This window comes from Hypomesus transpacificus, chromosome 23 (assembly GCF_021917145.1).
Source record: "Hypomesus transpacificus isolate Combined female chromosome 23, fHypTra1, whole genome shotgun sequence".
In the NCBI taxonomy this organism is placed as follows: Eukaryota; Metazoa; Chordata; class Actinopteri; order Osmeriformes; family Osmeridae; genus Hypomesus; species Hypomesus transpacificus.
Window position 1 is genome coordinate 18,394,388 of NC_061082.1, and position 13,395 is coordinate 18,407,782.

At 42.9% G+C, this 13,395-nt stretch overlaps 1 protein-coding gene across 1 annotated transcript in view; it reads right to left on the reverse strand.

Annotated features, from left to right (window-relative positions):
• Positions 1-687: 687 nt before the first annotated feature.
• Positions 688-13,395, reverse strand: part of LOC124484962 — a 47,338-nt gene continuing 34,630 nt past the window's right edge. The window contains exons 9-14 of the mRNA XM_047046127.1: positions 7,375-7,594; positions 5,328-7,140; positions 5,073-5,240; positions 4,285-4,458; positions 2,917-2,972; positions 688-1,323 (exon numbers count right to left, since the gene is read on the reverse strand). Of these exons, the coding sequence (XP_046902083.1) occupies positions 788-1,323; positions 2,917-2,972; positions 4,285-4,458; positions 5,073-5,240; positions 5,328-7,140; positions 7,375-7,594 (2,967 nt within the window). The 3' untranslated portion in view covers positions 688-787. The remainder of the gene's footprint in view (positions 1,324-2,916; positions 2,973-4,284; positions 4,459-5,072; positions 5,241-5,327; positions 7,141-7,374; positions 7,595-13,395) is intronic.

The following is a 13,395-nucleotide window of genomic DNA, read 5'->3' on the forward strand; positions in this document are numbered from 1 at the left end:
ACATAATGCATTCATTTCCAACATCTTTCAAACTGCATGAATTATTTTCTCACTCGGACACAACCACCATCAAAACTTGATGTACCCATGTTGTAGAAAAAAGCTGAATCACTGCTCAAGGCAAGTATGAAATACCTTTAATATGTAATATCACAATAGTTACTTTTGTAAATTGGACGAAACTGCAACAGATCGTGTTAACCAACAGTCTGTTCCCAGTCTGACAAACTCCTCCCTGCTCAGACACACATTTTAAAGGAGCTTTTAAGGAGGGTGGAGGGAGAGAGGAGGTGAGAGAGAAGATAAGGGGGGGGGGGGGGGTCAAGGGAGTGAGGGGATCACACTAGACACACACAGTGTATATTCAAGTGGGTAATACTGTCATATTACTGGTCCTAAATGTAGTGTTTCCAGTGCATGTATGTGTGTGTGTGTCCATGTGTGTGTGTGTGCGTGTGTGTGTGTGTCCATGTGTGTGTGTGTGTGTGTCCATGTGTGTGTGTGTGTGTCCATGTGTGTGTGTGTGTGTGTGTCCATGTGTGTGTGTGTGTGTATCATCCTGTATAAACCATCTTTATTTCTCCTTATTTAGTCACTAAGACACTATTTCGTTGATCACATTCAGTGGAACTGAGATCAAAGACAGGATTGTTGTTTGTCAACAATTAAAACAAAACAAACATTCTACACACCAATATTTACAAACACTGGGATATCAATTCCAACTGTATACAGTTCAATCTTCAATGACATATATGTGAGCACAGTGTGTGAGAGTGTGTGTGGGCTATTCTACCTGACCCAGGGACACTGAGGAGTCGGGATAAACCCAGAACCCAGGATAGAGGGGCTCAGTGAATGTGCGGTGGAATGTGTGCAGGTGAGTCAGTGTGTCAGAAGAGACTGTGTAGAAGGACAGAGTGCCGGCCGGCCAGTCCAGATACACTCCTACTCTGTGGGGGCTGGAGGGGGGGACAGGTATGTCAGTGCTCTTATTATTGTGCCAGGCAGAGTAACTGTTACCACCACACTCCAGACTCCAGGACTTTTTATTGAGTCCAAGCACACAGTCAGCACCCTCTCCTCTCCTGCTGATTCCTTTATATGTCACTGCTATATGAACCCCTCCTCCACTCCACTCTGCCTCCCAGTAACAGCGCCCAGACAGACCCTCTCTACACAGCACCTGTGTCCAGTTCTCAAATCTCTCTGGGTGATCAGGATATGGCTGCTCCTCTCTCCTCCATGTCACCTTTCTGTTCTCCTCAGACAGAGAGAGTTCTCTGTGTGCCGTGTTTGGGTCCAGTGTAAGCTCACAGGCATCTGATGGGGGAGACCAAGACCCAATATATTACTGATCATTATCATTCACATTAGAATGTCTCCCTCTTCCTGCCCTCCCCCTTTCATTCATTCATTCTCTCTCTCTCTCTCTCTCTCTCTCTCTCTCTCTCTCTCTCTCTCTCTCTCTCTCTCTGTCTATCTGTCTGTCCGTCCGTCCGTCCGTCCGTCCCTCTCTCTCTCTCTCTCTCTCTCTCTCTCTCTCTCTCTCTCTCTCTCTCTTCTCTCTCTCTCTCTCTCTCTCTCTCTCTCTCTCTCTCTCTCTCTCTGTCTGTCTGTCTGTCTGTCTGTCTGTCTGTCTGTCTGTCTGTCTGTCTGTCTCTCTCTCTCTCTCTCTCTCTCTCTCTCTGTCTGTCTGTCTGTCTGTCTTTCTCTCTCTCTCTCTCTCTCTCTCTCTCTCTCTCTCTCTCTCTCTCTCTCTCTCTCTCTCTCTCTCTCTATTTCTCTCTCTCTCTCTCTGTCTGTCTGTCTGTCTGTCTTTCTCTCTCTCTGTCTGTCTGTCTTTCTCTCTCTCTCTCTCTCTCTCTCTCCTCTCTCTCTCTCTCTCTCTCTCTCTCTCTTTCTCTCTCTCTGTCTGTCTGTCTTTCTCTCTCTCTCTCTCTCTCTCTCTCTCTCTCTCTCTCTCTCTCTCTCTCTCTCTCTCTCTCTCTCTCTTCCCCTTACTCCCTCCAGATCCCTCTCTCCATCATCTCTCATCTCCTTACCCCTGATATGCCCCCATCACTTCATCTTTCTATCCTCCTCCTGTTCCCTTCACATTTTCTTTAATTCCCCCTTTTCTTTCTCTCTCTATTCCACCCCTCTGTACTCTTTACTTTTCTCTTATCATCCTCCTTTCACACTCAGCTATCCATCCTCTACAACCACTATGTTCCCATGGTCCCCCCCTCTCTCCTCTCTCGCTCTCTGGATGACATCAGTATAATAGTACTAAAGCACAAGTGATGAGTGTATGACATATTTCTATCCACCTCATGTTCCCTCCATATTCCATTTCATCCCTCCTTTTCTTTCTCCCTCTATCCCACCTTTCTCTCCTCCTTCCTCCACTCCTCTCTCTCCGTTTTCTCCCCTCATCCTTCTCTCTCTCAATTATCCATCCAGAGGGGGGAAGAGAGGGATGGAGAGGAGAGAGGAGGAGGAGAGGGAGGAGAAGTGGGGGGAGGAGGAGAGAGAGGAGAAGTGGGGGGAGGAGGGGAGGGGAAGGGAAGAGGGGAGGCGAGAAGGAGGAAAGGATGAGAGGGAATGAAAGGAGGGGTAGAGGAGACAGGGAAGGGGAGTGGAGAAGAGGAGACGATAGAAGAGAGAAGATGTGAGGGAAGAGCAGAGAAGGGAAAGGTGTAGGAGAGAGGGCAGGGAAAAGAGGAGGAGAGGAGAGAGAAGGGAGGATGAAGGGAGGGGACACAGCACACACAGACATACACACAGTATTGATGTGGATAATTGTGTTAAATTACTGCTTCTAAAAGTAGTGTTTAAAGTGTGTGTGTCCATTTTTGACAGTGTCCATGTCAATAATGGTATTGTCCCTTGTATGACCTTGCGTGCTAGAACCAAGTAGCAGTCAACACTCACATTTCCAGGCCTTCAAAAAGCCAGGTTTGATCCAGCACTCTCCACCATGATCCACACTGCAGGGATAAGCAGAGGAATGATGAAAATACACTTGTTGATAAGTGACATAGCAACTGACTTTCTAAGTAAACATGTTGTTTCTCTCTCATCATCAGAGGTGTATTCCAGAAAGCAGGTTTTACAAACTCTGAGCCTAACCCCTGAACTCTGACTTGATGAACCCTGAGATGGGAAGCTCAGTTATCGCTTCCAGAACAGCTGATCTGAGTTCAATTCTAATTCACTGGAATTAGAAATTCTCATGCATGCAGGCGAGTATGAAGACATTTTCTGAAAGCAAAAAACAACTGCAACAGCAAAAGAGAGGCACTTGGTCATTCAGAACATTTCATTGCAGCAGTGTTTCCCACACAGACTAATTTGGCATCAACACCGGCCGCCACAGTTTGTGTTTCGTTATCATAATTTTTTTTACACTATTTAAAACAGCAGCGTATTCGTTCAGCTGCATTTTCTTTCCCTGCTCTCCCTCCGTCTCTCTGTCACTCACGCCTCTCACACACACACAGTCACAATGTTAACACACGTTAGCAGCCAGCCAGAACTGTGTGTAGTTTGTCCTTTGATGATCAACTCCAAACATGCTTTCATCAATCCAACAACATTAGTATTTTACTGATAATGCTGCAAAGTGCTGAACCATTCCAGTTTATAGCTTTTTGAGCCCTCACTGCCTCTTGCACTAAATCACTAACTAGGTGACGTCAGGTAAGTGTGTGAAGGTTCAGGGCTCAGGGTTTAGGGGGACATTGGGATTGTATGGTGGATTGGGCCTTATTATCATAATTCTCTGCACAAAGGTGTCCATAACTGATATCAAGTAAATGTAATAATATGTGTAGTTAAATACATTTGGCAAATATAACTATGAGTCCAATGTAATGTTTATAATACATGAGGCTCAAAAAACAATTTTGCGCTCAACTTAATGCAATTTTTAATTTTCTTGTTGAAGTCACAAGCTACATTCACTTCAAACCAACACTAGGACCTAGGTTTGAGCTGAGCTACATTTTACAACGTCTGGTTTTAGTGACCTCTCTTTCAGGAACTAAAAACCCAGTTTCCCTCATCTCAGGGTTTAAAATTGTGTTTTCATTAAACCCGCTTTCTGGAAAAAAGACCCCTGGAAATACAATTATGATTGTGGCTACAATCATAGTTGAACCATATTGTAGATTGTAAAGTAAACATGCAGTTTTTATTTGTATCATCATGAAATGCAAGGCCTATTAACGTAGTTTGATATGTGTTCAGTGTTAAGCAACATTACACAAAGAGGTATATAAAAAACAAACATCTCCTTACTTGAGTTTCTCCAGTCTGCAGTGTGGATCCTCCAGTCCAGCAGAGAGCAGCTTCAATCCCTTTTCTCCTGGATGATTGTAGCTCAGGTCCAGTTCCCTCAGGTGGAAGGGGTTGGACCTCAGAGCTGAGGCCAGAGAAGCACAGCCTTCCTCTGTGACCAGACAGCTGGACAGCCTGTGGAAAGAGGATCAATATTGTGACAGAATCCATCTGGGCCTCCAGAGTGAGTTGTTAATGTTGCGGGGCGGTGCCACAGTGTTGGAGTTTTATTTTAAATTCTGTCAGGAGTTGGTGCTACAGTGGCCGCAAAAGTGGCCTTGCAACATGCAAATTAAGAAAACATCTTCATTACACACACTCAGCGTTCAGCAAATTTGCTGCAAATAAACACAACACAACCAAATACATAAATGCGCTGCAAATATAGAAACAATGCAAAACGGGAAGTACACCAACTCCGAAAGAAATGTCAGAAAAAAACGCTGCATCCAGTTTTCACAATGAAAGTGCTCCAGGCCTCTAGGGGGAGCCCTCAGCTTTATTTTCGTGCGAGAGAGAGAGAGAGAGAGAGAGAGAGAGAGAGAGAGAGAGAGAGAGAGAGAGAGAGAGAGAGAGAGAGAGAGAGAGAGAGAGAGAGAGAGAGGAGAGTGCAGAGGAGAGTTTGTTTTGGAAATGGTAGGAAATAGTAGTCTACCTTTAATAGACCACAAGCTTACAACCAGTGTGTGGTTCAGTGCATGGTGTGAGATTATAACCATAGTTGTGTCATGTTGAACAAGAATACAGACCTCAGTGTCTCCAGCTTGCACAGTGGATTCCCCAGTCCAGCAGAGAGCAGCTTCATGCCTGAATCCCCCAGGTTGTTGTTACTCAAGTCCAGCTCTGTCAGATCTGAGGAGGGGAGAGCTGAGGCCAGCGCTTCACAGCACCGTTCTGAGAGGTTACAGTCATTCAGCCTACATGACATAAGGAGAACATGAGACATCATCAGAGTCATGTTTATCATACAATCATGAAATATAATATCTAACCCTTATACATACAGAGCAGTTTTTGAGTCTTTGACCACTGGCAGCAGCCTCAGAAAACCTTCCTCTGATCTGGAGTATATCTTCAGGTCAAACACGTCCATCTTCTCTTCTGAAGTCAGCAACACAAAGACTAGAGCTGACCACTGTGTAGATGAGAGCTTCTTCTCACTGGAGAGACTTCCTGAGCTCAGGTAGTGTTGGATCTCCTCCACCAGAGAATGGTCATTCAGTTCATTCAGACAGTGGAACAGATTCATGCATCTCTCTGGAGTGGGATCCTCTCTGATCTTCTCCTTGATGTACTTGACTGTTTCTTCATGGCTCTGCGTGTTGCTTCTTGTCTGAGTCAGTAGGCCTCGTAAGTCAGTTTGATTGGACTCCATTGAGAGGCCCAGGAGGAAGCGGAGGAAAAGGTCCAGTTGTCCATTCTTACTCTGCAAGGCCCTGTTCACAGCACTCTTGTAGAAACTGACTTCTGGTCTCTCTCTGAAAAGAGCCAACAGTTTGTTGGAACTGGAAGCTAATGGATTCTTAGACATCAGATTCTCATCGTTGTTGATGAATGAGAGAAACACAAACACAGCAGCCAGAAACTCCTGAAAGCTCAGATGGACAAAGCAGAACACTTTTTCCTGGAAGACTTTACCTTCCTGTCTGAATATCTGTGTGAACACTCCTGAGTACACTGAGGCATCACAGACATCAATGCCGCACTCTGTCAGATCTTTCTCATAGAAAATCAGGTTGCCTTTCTCCAGCTGGTGGAAGGCCAGTTTTCCCAGTGACAGAATACTCTGAATGCTCTCTTCATTCCAGTGTGGATCGGTCCCAGTTTTCCCAGCATACTTCACCTTCTTCTGTTTGGTCTGTAACACCAGGAAGGTTGTGTACATCTCAGTCAGGGTCTTGGGCATCTTCTCTTTCTTCTCTGTTCTCAGCATGTGTTCAAGGACTGTAACAGTAATCCAAGAGAAGACTGGTATGTGGCACATGATGTAGAGGATCCTTGATGTCTTGATGTGTGAGATGATTCTCCCGGCCAGGATCTCATCACTGCATCTCTTCATGATGTACTCATCCTTCTGTGGGTCATTGAACCCTCGTACCTCCGTCACCAGATCAACACACTCAGAAGGGATCTGATTGGCTGCTGCAGGTCGAGTGGTGATCCAGATGAGAGCAGAGGGAAGCAGGTTTCCTCTGATCAGGTTGGTCAGCAGCACATCCACTGAGGTGGACTCTGTGACATCACACCAGCTCTTGTTCTTTTTGAAGGCTAAGGGCAGTCGACACTCATCCAGACCATCAAAGACAAACAGAACGTTGTACTTGTTGTAGTTGAAGATTCCTGATTCTCTGGTTTCCGAGAAGAAGTGATGGACAAGTTCTGTCAGACTGAACTCTTCTCCATCCAACAAATTCAGCTCTCGAAACGGAAGAGGAAAGATGAACTGGATTTCCTGATTGGCTAGTCCCTCAGCCCAATCCGTGATGAACTTCTGCACAGAGACAGTTTTTCCGATGCCAGCAACTCCTTTTGTCAGAACAATTCTGATAGGTGTATCTCGTCCAGCTGAGGGTTTAAAGATGTTGTTGCATGTGATGGCTGTTTCTGTTCTTGCTGATTTCCTGGATGCTGTCTCAATCTGACTCAACTCATGTTCTTTATTGACCTCTCCACTCTCACCCTCTGTGATGTAGAGATCTGTGTAGATCTTATTGAGAAGAGTTGGGTTTCCTTGTTTAGCTATGCCCTCGAACACAGTTTCAAACTTCTTCCTTAGTTCAGATCTGAGTTTCTGTCGACAAATCTCAGGACGCTCATCTAACAAAAAAACAAGATTTATGTTAAGTGTGTGTTTTGTTAAACGTAGTTTTGATTATTCACAGATTCACAGATCATTTATCAGGTACACAATAATCAAACAGCTTAGTATTCTCACACATAAAAGATCTACTCAACATTGGGCTACTCTGAGTCTCATAACTTTCTTTGTATATCTAACCTTCATCATATACCATCAATCAGTCAACTCAGACTAAATATGGAGTCTCTTACTTTTCTCCAGAGTGTCAGCCAGCTCCTTCTGGTTCATGTTCCTCAGGATGAGCAGTGTGATCTTCAGAGCTCCCTCTCTGGCACTGCTCTCCTGCTTCTGATATTCAGGGTCCACCACTTCCTGGTCCTTCCTCTGACTCTCTAAGCCTTCTGGGAAATCTGAACTCAGAATCCTCTTCATCCTCTTCAGCTCTTCCTTCACAAACCTGATGACAGTCTCCTCAAGCACCTGAAACAGAGAGGGAAGATATCAGATGAACCAGGAACTCTATACACAGTAGAACAATATGATACAAATGATTCTGTGTTGTTTGTACTTTATACTAACACAAAACTCACGGTGAATATGGAGGACAAGTCCTCATGGTGACTCTGGTCTGACTTCTCCTGTTGATATCTGAAGACAAGAAATGACATTACTTAACCACATGTACAAGGGCTGATCTCCTAAAGAGTTTATCATACATAAGCATGAATGGTAAACTTAACTGTATCCACTCATGCATACACACAGACACACTGTATAAGTGTGATACCATCACTACCAAGTAAACCATCTTCTATACCACTACAAGGCACTATTCCTTTAATACATTCATCAAAGATAGGAGCACTGTCACCCCCAGGTAAACAAGTGTGTTGTGTTTCAACCAGACACTGAAGAATGACATCAGGGTCCACCTCACATAGGGCTGCATGTTTGCTAGCAGCCTGCTTTAGACACTGCAGCACTGCTCCACCCAGGAGTTGAAGACCTTCTGGTCTCAACCAGTCTAAGTGGGCTGAGCCCCACCTGGTCTGTGCTCATACCAGGCCTGGTACCTGCAGGGCTGGACACTGACTCTCATGCTGTCTGTGTGTGTGTGTGTAGGGAGGTTATTGTTGTCAAACTTTCACTAGAGCTGCACTCTCTTATTTGTATGTAAAGCTATTATAACAAAATTACATGTTTACAATAAATGTCAAGTCTTTTAAGGTGGAGAAGTAACTCACAGGCTTATCCTGGAGTTTGTTCTAGTCTCTACTGAATTAGAGAGAGCAGCTTAGAAAAAATGTTCTGCACCGACATGGAATGACCTAATGGTAGTACGGTATGGCTTGCATAACTGCATTAGTTTCAGGGAAGTTTGTCGCTAGTCGCTAGAATGTCGTAGCCTGGCTGCCAGCCCAACTTCTCCCCGCCCAAAAGAAAATTTTGTCGGGAAGTTGGGTCTGGAGGGTCTCGTATTGGGGACCAACTACAGAAAACCAGAATCTGGGCGAACCAATGAAATTGCCAGGGCGGGCTTTATACGATGATGGACAGATGATCAACAGTAACGTAATCACCCACGTCACAAAACAGCGCTTAGGTTGAATTCGTTTTGAACAAACATGGCTACCGCTGGAGATCTGGAATGTTATGTCTGCTATCGAGTCTGTTTTAGAAGACATCGACAGCGCATTAATTTTGAAAGAGGAACAGAGAGACGCAATCAAGGCATTTGTCGATGGAAAATATGTTTTTGCCGTCCTTCCTACGGATTCGGTAAAAGTTTAATTTATCAGCTGGCCCTGATGGTCGCGAAGAAGATGGGACACAATGAAAACCTAGTGGCCATTGTGGTTTCTCCTTTTCTTTTGTGGAGTTGTAATCCTAAACGGAGAACTTGTTCGTATATGCATTGCCCTTTATTGTTTCGCTCAAAAAGGTTGACTGTGTGAACAAGTACTCCCCTTACCCTTAAATTAATTTTACAACACCGGCAAAAATCGTTTGTATTCATTCTTCAAGCATACTTCAAGTCTACTTGTAGTTCAGTTCTGTTGACAACAACTATGCGGTGCTTAACATACGTCACATACTCTGTTGCTCTGATTGGTTGTAGATCTATCCAATTGAGCAAAGGCATTTGTTTTCCAGGCTCGTTTGAAACACGCCCTGTAGTCAAAGCCCAACGGAGAGTTCTCAGACTCATATTCTGACTAGAATTATGAGTATGACAACGTCAGGCTAAGAATGTCGGGCCGTAAACACAAATCAGGGTTTCGGAAAAGATCAGAGAAAAAACAAAGAGAGGATAGACAAAAGAGAGGGTTTGAATCAGTAACCCAGTTTTTTACCAAGAAAGGTGGGTAGCCAATCTGTGAGTGGTATTAACCTGTTGGTTTAATGTCCATATAAGCCATCTAGCTACCCAGCTAACAAGGGACGTCCTGGGGACGTCATTTTGTTTAATGGGTACAGTGTTAGCCTACATTTCATCAACATTTAATCAGTGCAGGGAAACATTTAGCAATTTTCAGATTAAATCATTGTCCCGACTCCCTACCCTTTTTAACAGACTTAACAACAGATGCGTCAGCAGCACCCCATTACTATCGAACTCCACGAGGCAAACATTTTAGTCATATGTACAATAAATGTGCTTTAATAGAAGTTTTAAGATAGATTTAAGAAGCTTTATACAATGACTGTTGATTTAACTCCATTTGGTAGAGATACCATTTGGAGACATGAAGTCTGGGTGACCTGAAAGAGTTTTTACACCCGGGGGGAAGAGACAGTTGGTCTAAGGACAATGAGAGTTCAGCTGTATTGTTCTTGTGACCTGGGGGAAGGTAGATAAATGGATCAAGCTGCTCTGACCCTTCCTGCTTCATAGGTGATGTAAATTAAATTCTTGTTTAAAGATGGTCACACAAAGGACAGTTGACCATTTGACTGGCCAACTCCTGCTGCTTCACTATCTATTGGTTTGGGGAGATATGCCCCATCAAAGAACAGTGGAACAATTGCTAGGGAGATGTATTGTTTCAAACTGTCACCAATTCGAGTGGGCCAATCAGAGTTGGTTACATTGATTGATTAACCTTATATAATGCCATTTGATCTGACGTGTATATGAGGTTGTGATCTTTGGATGTTCGGGATCACTCTTGCGAACGATTTGTGGCTAGCACACCTTTCGTAATGACCGATCACAAAGTACTTTGTTTAAATCATATGTAATTGTATAATCTAAATAATTTGTATTTGAAACCGCCATCTCCGACTATTCAAATCTACACAGTCCAGCTAGAATTTTCTTCTACAATACACAACAGGGAGGTCATAGGTGTCGATGTGTCTGATGGTGGTCTAGTGGTTAAACCATAGATACATAAAGAGAAGACCAACACCACATGTTAATGAATTAATATTAAATAACAGCTCCCTCTCACTGTGTAGCTCTACCTCATGGTCTGAACATAGCCGGGCTATGAGTTCTGACTTTGTTTAGCAGAAATGTCACATCCTGAATCTAATGATGATGTTATACTTCAAATTATTTATTGTGTGTTGTCAATGACTGTGTGAGGCCTACCTACCTGTATACAATAAACACAGACGGCTTCTTCACATCATGTCACCTTCATCATATAACATTGAACTCCAGCAGAGGTCAGTACATACCCTTCCTCATTAGAAGGTCCTCCTCCATCACTGAACTTGAAAGGTGGTTCCATAGACCTGTCACTCTTCATGGACACACAGCTGGGTACAGGTGAGGCTGGTCTCTGCTGGATTGGGCTTCAACACAACAGAGACAGACCCTCAGTCTCTCATTTATTCTGACTAATGATGATGTCATAATATCATTGCTGAGCTCTGAGATGGAGAATAGTCATGAACAGGTATGGATGATGTTTAGAATGCTGAACAGTATTCTCACAACTAGAAAAGGCTGTTCCTGCAAAACAGCAGTGAGAATGCTGAAAACCTGAATGGGGATAGCTGACCATGCTAAAAAAGCTGAAAAGTGAACATTTTGTAGAATGTTATAAGCTGAAGCTTCAAAGCAACCGAAAGGTATTTTTGAAAGGGGCTGGAGCAGCATTCCAACAATGATTTGAAAGGATTTACCATTACTTTTAAAGGTAGAATAATTTGCACAAAAACCTTTATATTTTAAAAAGTATAAAAGTGAGAAATGAGAAAATACCCGCAAGCTGAAATGAATTTCAAAAATGTGTGAGTGACACAAAAGAGGCAGTGTGGAAGCTGAACTGCATCATCTAACAAAGCTAAGAGCTAAAATAGCCTACATTGTGGGAGAAGCTGAACTGTTAAACAGAAGAAGTAGGCTAGCTAGTCGTAACAAGAATATTATCGTTTTACCAGCTGAAATTATATTTGGGATAGTAATAGCAGTAGCAGATGTAGCCTACCATTGAGTGCGTTTACTCGGCTTTCTTAGTAGGATTCAATGCGTTGATGGAATGAAACATACAGCAGTAGGGCCAATACAGGAAGACACAGCGACACTTTGTTGCAGAAGGATGATGGTGCAAGTTTTGTCCGTGGAGCATACAACAATTAATAAAAAAGAATCATGTAGACGCGTTTATTGAGTAATCGCGTAATTAATTACACATGTAAACGGAGTAATCGTATAATTGGCATAAACCGACAATTGCTAGTAATCGGGTTTCTCATTGTCAAGTAAACGCACCAATCACCTGTGTGAGAGACTGAGTGGTGCGTGTCTGTCGTTGCGGACAAGTTTTCCTATATTTTAAGGTATAACTTGTTTCTGTATTGTGTTTGACAATTTAGTTTGCCACTCTGCTGGCTGCTCAATCATAAAAATCAAGAAGGAGCTCATTTTTTCATGTATTTAAAACTGTCAAAATTCAAAATTGGCTGAATATATTTGAAAAAGCTGAATCATTTGGGAATAGCTGAATGTCTTGTGAACATTTTAAAGGTTGAATGGTGTCTCTAGCTGAAAGTATGCTGATGTAGTTAAGTTTGAAAGAGGAGGAAGCTTTTTAATAATTTGGAAGGATTTACCATTACTTTTAATGGGAGAATAATTTGCACAAAAACCTTAATTCTTGAAAAAGTATAAAAGTGAGAAATACCAAAAGTCATGGCCATCATCTCCTGAAGGAGCTGAATGTTTTGATACAAAAAAATGTAGGAATCTGTGAAAGTATGCAGGACTAGTTAAAGGCCAAAAAACGGCGGAAGAACTCAGAAGTTGAAAAACAATTGTGAGAATGCTGAACAGCATTCTCACAATAAATATATATGTGAGAGAACAAAGGTTATGCACTTGCCAAAGGCAAAGCACAACCAATAAGCAGTAGGGATAGAGGCTGGCAGGTTGTGCTCTGACATGAATAAGTAATGTTGCATTGATTCATGTGGGCCCAAATACATGTAAACACTATCGCTATCATCACATATAAACTATAAGACAAATATATTATAATCTAGGAATATTGAGTCCCAGTACAGACAGCTTCTTCACATAATGTCACTTTCATCATATAACATTGAAGACCATCTTAGGTCAGTACATACCCTTTCTCATTAGAAGGTCCTCCTCCATCACTGAACATGATAGGTTGATTCATAGACTTGTTACTCTTCATGGACACACAGCTGGGTACAGGTGAGGCTGGTCTCTGCTGCCCCATCCTGTCAACAAACACAACAAAGTGTCTTACAAACATAAACAGAGTAGAGCCACAAGATGTGTTGCTAAAATAATTCATTGGAATTGTCAGAACCAGGCTTGACTGTTCATGTTGCTGTTCAACATGAATGAGAGTCAGATAGGCAGGTTTCCAGACCTGTTGTTACTCTGTATCTCTCACTGTGAACCACCTTTACCACATGGTCTGTATGTCAGCCAGGCTGGCAGTCAGCAGCTCTAACCCTGTGTTTTAGTAGGGATGTGATGAGGGATACTTTAGTATCTACAGTCAGCAGCTCTGACCCTGTGTTTTAGTAGGGATGTGATGAGGGATACTTTAGTGTCCACAGTCAGCATCTCTAACCCTGTGTTTTAGTAGGGATGTGATGATGGATACTTTAGTGTCTACAATCAGCATCTCTGACCCTGTGTTTTAGTAGAGATTTAACATGATAAAGCAAAGGTCGGCATTGGACTTTTAGATTATAAATACTACTTTATACTTTGCTTCACTTAAAGAAAATCGATGTCTTTGCCAGTGAGCAGCATGTCCCCTTTCATAGATTCTTTCCAA